Source organism: Alligator sinensis, unplaced genomic scaffold (assembly GCF_000455745.1).
Source record: "Alligator sinensis unplaced genomic scaffold, ASM45574v1 scaffold1389_1, whole genome shotgun sequence".
Lineage (NCBI taxonomy): Eukaryota > Metazoa > Chordata > Crocodylia > Alligatoridae > Alligator > Alligator sinensis.
Genome location: NW_005843026.1, coordinates 310,551 through 318,610, shown reverse-complemented (window position 1 = coordinate 318,610; position 8,060 = coordinate 310,551). Strand labels below are relative to the sequence as shown.

General features: G+C 41.6%; 1 protein-coding gene across 1 annotated transcript in view; it reads left to right on the top strand.

Moving 5' to 3' along the window:
• The window catches only part of CUNH7orf26 (chromosome unknown C7orf26 homolog), a 36,991-nt gene extending 29,206 nt beyond the window's left edge, over nt 1–7,785 (top strand). The window contains exons 6-9 of the mRNA XM_006036832.3: nt 591–756; nt 2,200–2,727; nt 3,708–3,747; nt 6,353–7,785. Of these exons, the coding sequence (XP_006036894.1) occupies nt 591–756; nt 2,200–2,727; nt 3,708–3,747; nt 6,353–6,560 (942 nt within the window). The 3' untranslated portion in view covers nt 6,561–7,785. The remainder of the gene's footprint in view (nt 1–590; nt 757–2,199; nt 2,728–3,707; nt 3,748–6,352) is intronic.
• Nucleotides 7,786–8,060: the final 275 nt, after the last annotated feature.

Below are 8,060 nucleotides of genomic sequence, written 5' to 3'. Positions count from 1 at the left end.
GGGAAAGAGAGAATTATTAAAAAAACAGGAAAGTATAAATGCCAAAATTGGAAATTTGCAGGGGAATGTGGGCAGTGAGAATCTTTGAATGCTGTTTTTAACACATCTCTGGCAAGAGAGTAGATTATGAGTTGAAGGTTCTTGTTAAATGTTGGATTGAATTACCTTAATATACTAGATTGGGGTGCTCAACCCCTGGCCTGCAGGCAAGATCTGGCCCACAGTGCCATGTCATCTGCTCCCCTGATCCCAGTGCACAGGGCCAAGAGGGGGCAGTGCTGGGCCCCAAGGCCCAATCCTGATGTAGTAGTTCTGGACCCATTGGGCCAAATCTTGGTAGGAGGGAGCAGTGCCAGAGCCCAGTGGGGCCCAATGCTGGCGTGTCAGGCTCCTTGTGGCTCCTCTTCTAGCTCCAGGCCACTCTCCTGGATGGAGGGCCAGACGGAGACCCACAGAATGAACAAAAAAATGTACTGGCCAATAAGTGTTCCTATAATTGAGCCATAGCGAAATACTCAGCATCTCACTAAAATTTCTTGTGCATTGGTTTTATGGACTTTTCACCCCCTCCCCTTGTATATCTCTTACAGCGGACACCTGCGGTATACTGCGTGAGGCTAGCCCGGGCGTTAGTTGATGACTACTGTAATTTGGTGCCAGGTTCCATTCAAACACTGAAACAAATATTCAGTGTCAGTCCTCGCTTCTGCTGCCAGTTTATAACATCAGTCACAGCCCTCTATGACCTTTCTTCAGGTAAGCTGCATTTAGGCTGCAATGTAGTGCACACTACTGATGCGGCCATGTTCACTTGCTTGGCTATCTGTTGGCATTCTTGCACTCGTCACTAGAATTACTGGTAGATACACCTTGATTTTAATATACTGGATGCAATGCCTGCGCTCTGGAGGAGTTAAGGTAGAAAGTGGGATGTAGCTCTGCCAGTGGTAAGTGAACTCGACAAAGGACAAGGACTGAAGGAGCCTTAAATCGAGTACCTATTCCTATTAGAGCTGCCAGCTTCCAGAATGGGCAGACCTAAGCTGCTGTTATCTATGTTTCAGTTGCCCAGTAGCTAAAGGACTCAGTCTAGTACTTTCAGTGGAATGAAACCCTTGATTTATTTTTTTTTAAGTGACTATGACCTGCAGGCTGGAGTGAGAGTAATGTGGGACAATAGCAACAAACGGGACATGCTTTAAGAAAACATTGATCCATACCATGATGCATTCTTCACTCCTGTTGGTGTAGTGCTAGCTGCTGGCATGTATGTCACAGCAATTTACTGCTGTTGATGTGTCTCTGAAATCATAACCATATGCATATTTTGGAAATATTTGAAAGGTAAAGTGGTTATCGTAATATTAAGCTGTTCTGGCAATGTGCCTCTCAAGATTGAGAGAGTGATTAGCAGGGTGAAAAAGCAGGGGAGGTGTTCCAAAATAGTGTGGGTGAAAGGGGAGATCTTCACTCTTTTTCTTTTTTTTTTCTTGCTCTTCCTTCTGAACTCCTGTGGCAAGATACTCTGGTTACCAAGACTGTAATATAAGTGGACAGGTGAGATTGGAGAAATTTGGGGAATAAGAGAGCAGCATGTTTGAGAGAGAGATTCAGTTTAGGCAGCATCTTGCATTAGATTCAGTGCTGGTTATAAAGTCAGTGAAGGAGGATAGCATGACCAGCAGTTTGGCCGTGACTTCCTAAAGGTGAGGGAGTGTCTGATTTGAAGCAATGTGAAAGAGGGATTTTAGAAGACGGTATCAAAAAAGGTACTGTAAGAGCGATTTTGGTAGCTGTGGTGATTTAGGAATTATGCAAGAAGCAAGGATTTCTTACGGTGATATCTTTTTATTGGACTAACTATGTAGGTGGGATAAAGTTAGACAAGCTTTCAAACGCAAGACATTCTTCCTCAGGTCTCAATAGCTTGCATTTGAAAGATGAAGTTAGACAAACTTAACTACACAGTTGGTCCAATAAAAGATACCACCCTTTCTATCAATTCTTGTATTCGTGCCTGTGCTTTCACTCACTCACTCACTCACTCACTCACAAAGGCAGCTGTATAAGGATTTCTGCAGAGGCTGAGCCCAGGCTCATGTGAGAAGGGACTAACTTGCTTTCTCCAGGCTGCCCCCACCCCCTTTTCTCCCCCCTCAATTTGCTGAGCAGTTGGGTTTTTTTGGTTTGTTTTTTCAGATGACCTCATCCCCCCTTCAGAACTGCTTGAGATGATAGTCTCCTGGATCTTTGAGGACCCCCGCTTGATACTCATCACCTTCTTAAACACTCCTATTGCAGCCAACTTACCAATAGGATTTTTAGAGCTCACCCCACTCACTGGACTGATCCGCTGGTGTGTGAAGGCCCCCTTAGCTTACAAGAGGAAAAAGAAGGCTTCTGTCTCAAATGGTCACCTCGCCAGTAAAGCTGCCAAGGAGTCGGCCACAGGAGATGATAGAGACTGTCACCAGCTGTATTCCAAACTGCATCTAAGTGTCTTACAAGTTCTCATGATGCTTCAGGTGCACTTAACAGAGAAAAACCTTTATGGCCGTCTGGGGCTAGTGCCCTTTGACCACGTGGTTCCACTTGTGGAGGAAATAAACAGACTGTCTGATGAACTCAATCCACTTAATGCCTCCAAAGAGATTGAACTGGCTCTAGACAGGTTGGCTCAGGCTTTGCAGGTGGCCATGGCATCAGGGGCTTTGCTGTGCACTAGAGGTAGGTTGCATAGGTTGCTGTCAATTTCCCTTTTTCTTTTTTATAGTGCAGTTTCTAGACTTTGGTGTTGTAGATTGCCCAATCCATTCCCTAAAACATGCTGTGTTTCCTTCCTCTGATCTGGAGTAGATGCAGAGTTTTTTGTATTTTGAGAATAGTTTTGCTCAAGATAGTCTTGCATGCTGGGACCTGTGGTATTCATCAACTGCAGCTTCAGATTAAAGATGAGTTGCTGCAGTCAGCTCTTACATGAATTAGTTGCTCTGTCCCATACGTTTAGGTTTGAGCTGATGGTACCTGTTTATGCGGAGTCAAAGATGGCTGGGATGTGATACTAACCTCATCCCTCCCTAGTGTATCATTGACTCCAGAAAGGTAGCTCTACTAGTTGCTAGGCTTTGGAGGTCTCTTTGACCATTATTTAATGACCCTAGGCTTTAGTTGAATTACCAGAGGGTTCCAGGCAAGCAGAGTTCTGTTTCATGTGGTGAGAATCCTGGGTCAGAGTTTTCCTGCCATGCATCTGCATTTCTGGGCTGGCTGTTTAACTTAAACCTAAGGCAGGTTAAAGGACTGTCAGCTGTGCAAGAATGATGTGTAAAGTGGTATGATGAAATGTTCCTAATAAGTTTTCATTTACATCTTTTGATTTAGTATTTTATGACAGACCTTCCTAGAAAGGAGATGGTAGGGTTGGAGTGTTGTAGCTGTGATGCTCCAGGAAGTATATGAGAGGCAAGGATATTTTGTGATGTAATTTCCTTTACCAGTTGTGTAGTTTGAAAAGCTGTTGGACAAGCTTTGGGGCATCAAGTGCCCTTCAGGTGACCCGAGTGTCCAACAGCTATCCTAACTATACATTTGGACCATTAAAACATATCACAAAAGATCCTTGCCTCTGGAAGGGAGAATTGGCCGGGGGGGGGGCACAAATAATAATTTATTTCAAATCTATTCTGTTGTCTTCTCTTCTGTTTCAGATGATTTGAGAACTGTGTGCTCCAGGCTACCACACAACAAGTAAGGCCCTTTTCCTAAAGCTCTATTTAGTCTAATGTACATTTTAAAGCATTTCTAGGTTTGTCAAGATATACATCAAGACATTTGTCATGAAAAGTTTACAGTATGCATGTGCTTGACTAAAGTATGTCTTCCAGAAAACAAGTTATTTGGCTTGCTAACTGAGTAGCATAGTAAAAAGTAAAGGCACATTCTCTAAAGGAGTTCAAATTAGATGGTCCTAAGGCTTCTTTTGACCTTAGACTCAGAAAATCCCCACTTATGCAGGCTGATCAGCACAAGCAGACCCCTGAATCAGTAGGGCTCCACCTGCAGAGGTAAGCTTGGAGGATCATAGCCTGCTTTAAAACAGTTAGATAAATTAGATGGGGGGGCGGGGGGTGCAGATATGAAAGCATCCAAAAAATTCTGCCCCATCACTGATTCCTATGTACTGTGCTCTAACCAAAAGTGTAATGGCACTATTCATTCTTCTCATGGTAATCCCCGTGTAATTTCTGGGAGGTGTGGGGTGTCCCTGATAATAGTTAGAAAGTTCAAACCTGAGTGTCTGCAGGTAGACTTTTGTAGCTGAAAATTAAGCCATGTCTATTCAGGTGTCTAAGATGATTTTTTGAGCATCTGGGTATGAAAATGTTCACCTAAATATGTGTTTATATTTAAAAATGAGCCCTGGCTGATTTTTTTTTCCTATTTTAATCCTGTTTTATTTTCATAAACATAAATAAATCCTTGGCAGCCTCTTATGCTAGCAGGGGGAAAATCCTCACCCCCTTTATCTGTCCTCTCCTCTCCCCTCCCCTCTTTGTCCCCCCCCACCCCCTGGTGTAGTCAGTGGAAATGAGGACTAAATTTAAATTGGATTAAATCAGATATCTTTAAGATGAAGACACTGTTTTCTGCTGAAGTGAAAGCTGTTTCCCCTCTCAGTAGGACTGAACAACATTTTGTTTCAGCATTTGCAAACTGAAACCCCCCAGCGCCCCCCCCCCCCCCCCCACACACACACACACCTACAGAGGTATAGTGCAAATATATGTATGCTAGTCTAAGACTAGGTAAATGGCTACGAGTAGTAGTCCAGGTACAGCAGTATGAATTCAATATAGGTGAATCTATCCTGTTTGTTGGATAGTTTTTGAAGCCTGCATTAAGGTTTAGGCTGCCAACTGCTAGCCTGCCGCTAGTACATAGGTTACCTAGGTTGAAGCTAGGTCAGGTATGTCTGTACTAGGGTGAAATCCTTGGGAACTGTGCACTCTCAGCCTGCTTTGTTTGTTGGGAAGAAGGGAAGGAGTGGCACAAGCCCATGTTCTTGAGAAATTTTGTAACTTTATCTGATGATCAGTATGATTGCCAGGTTGCTTGATTAGGAAGATGTTGCAGCAATTGGGGAAATAAGGGGTGGGGGGAAATTTAAAGGTGAAAATTTGAAAAATGTTCAGATAAAAATACCTCTGCAAAAACCTGTAAGATGTGCAGTATTTGACCCCTGTGATGCTGATGCCTCATCATGAGTACTTGCACTTGACTTAAGTTTCCAAGTTTTAAAGTAGTGTTGCTGCTTAGGAATTAAAATGATCTGCAATGCTCAAGGACACACAATTTACTTATGGAAGTGAGATGCAGTCAGGCCACATCTTAGCAATAAATTGTAGAAGCCAATAAAGGTATTTCTGTGACCTGTTTTTTTTCTTGTGTATCAATTCAGTTTAAGAAAAAAAACAGGACCCCCCCCCCCGAGCGCTTTCCTGCTCCTTCAAAAATCTGCATCATCTTGGTGCAGGAAAATCCTGAGGCTGAAACCCATCACTCTCTCACTTTCTAGGCTCCGAGATGTAAAATAATAACCTGTATAAATACAGAAAAAAACCCTACACATGCATCCCACAACATTTGTTAATCTAAATTGCTGGAGTTTATGTACAAGTGATAAATGGTAATAAATAAACATTGTTTTTGTGCATGTTTTACCTGACTTTATGCCTTCAAATATACAACCTAGTCTTAGACTAGCATACATATGTTTGCACAAATATACAACCTGACATGCAGCTCACCCACCTCCCATCTGTAGTCTATTAGTCTCAACCTCTTGTGAAAAATCAGTATAATGAATCAGGAGCTAGATGCATAAAGACTTGTAGACAAGTTTTCCAAGTATCACTTCTAATTAGAACCAGGATGCTCTCTGATAATTGGGAGGGGAAAAGCCCTTTTTTTTTAATATAGGGATTTGGAAGCCAGTGAGAAGTCCTGTAGAGCTTCACAGAGCACCTGTGCTTTGAATAGATGGTAACTGGCACTCTTTGCTTCTTGATGATCTAGCTATTGAACAACATTTTGAAAGTACGTAACTATTAGTTATTGTGAACAGTGCTTCTCTGAAAAATAGCACTGTCTTTACTTGGCTCCAAAGACATCAATCTGCCTGAAGCTCTAATAGCATAGGTGCTGCCCGCTCTCCTTTAAACGTTGCTGTGTCTCAACAAAGCTTTGCAATGGCTCTCCTTGTCATGTATGGGATCACTTGACAGACCATTTCTGTTTTGACTAATTCAAGGTTGAAGTAATAGCTGCATCTCTCTGAATCTTCTTTTTGCAGCCTGCTCCAGCTGGTAATCTCGGGTCCAGTACAACAGCCAACTCATGGGGCTCTGCCACCAGGATTCTATCCTCACATCCACACTCCTCCATTGGGCTATCCTGCTCATGCAGCACACCCTGCATTGCCTACTCACCCAGCGCTTCCTGCCCATCCTGTACAGACGTTCATACCTGGAATGACATTTCCATACCGGCCCATCCGCTAAAGAATCTCACTTAAACTATAACATGGACCCATTTTTCCATGACTGGGGAAGCCTTACAGAGGAAGCCAAATGTTTTAGGAACTATATTTTTCTTCTTTTTAATTTAGTGCAGTTTGATATCTAGAAGATGTTTTTCTACAGGAATAAAAGCAAGGCAGAGTGGTAGGCAGCACTTACCTTAAACAAAGGCAGTTTCTTTATTAACCCATGTTAGTTGGATGAAAGAAAAAAAATGAGTCCCCTAGAATATATGGGATTTTTAAATGCTGATTTAACTTCCTTTTTAATGAACAATACCACTGTATTGCTTGGTCTGGTACTTGAGTAGCACACGTCTGACTGGTGAGACCAGCACCTCTTGTTTCTTTTTGAGAGGGCCAAAAAGAAAATCATCCATATGCTATTTATCTTTGTAAATGTTTGTATCTATACCTACAGAGGGTGTATACACTGTATATTTTTGAAATTACAGCTGTCTGCTTCAGAAGCACAAGATAGAAAAAAAATTTGCGCTTCCTGTCACCGGGAAACATTAAAGAGAAAATTGTAAAATGAACCTTTGCTTCCCACTTTCTCTTAAATGTTTAGAAAATCCAGCTCATTAGGATTGATTATAAGAAAGGGAATGTATGCCCTTTGCCACAGAATTTCATTAATGCTGACTGGCAAAAATGAAGCAAATGCTCACTGTATAGTAGATCTGCTAAAGCTAAACCATTTGCAGCTGCTCAAGTGGTTCTCGTAAACAGCATTGTCAGATTGCTGCAATAGAATACAAAATATATCCCATTAAGAGTTGTGGTGCCTTCTTAGCAAAATGAAATGAGTGCAGTTCTCTTAATTCTCTTTGGCTTTAAGAAGGGAGCTCTCTTTGTAGTACGTTTCAGATGCTGTGCTACTGATCAGAGAAAAGCATGATATGCATAACTATCTATTGGTAGTTGTGCACACTTACTTGAAGCACAGGACAAACATGGGGGCTGGGGTTTGGCACTTAAAATACACTCAAATTCAAGATAAAGCCTGATGTTTATCTATCTTTTCCTAGTAAGAAAAGAAGCTTCATCTGTGGAAGCTCCAAGTAGGTTAAAAGATCCTGTTTGTGTAATTATTTTAGTCCTGAAACTAAAAAATTACTATGCACAATGGAGTATGAAAAGAATTTTGATGTTCATTACAGCATATTTTAAGAGGTTACATAAAAGTAAAAGTGGAGGTAGAGAGAGCTCTCTGTGTTTGGGGATGTTATCTGTTTTTGTGATTTGATTTTTTTTTTTTCCAGTTCCCTGCATCCTGTTTCTCAAACTTGTGCTCAAAGATAGGTTCTTAATTTTATTTATTTTTTAATTAAACCTTGGATTTCTTTTGAAGTTTGCTCCCTCTTTTATAAGCTTTCCCTGTTAGTACATCATTTATTTGAGAAGCTCACTTTTAGCATACAAAGAAACTTAAAGTGCCTTGAAGTTCTCTGCTGTTGGGGTTTTGAAGCAGTATAGTTTA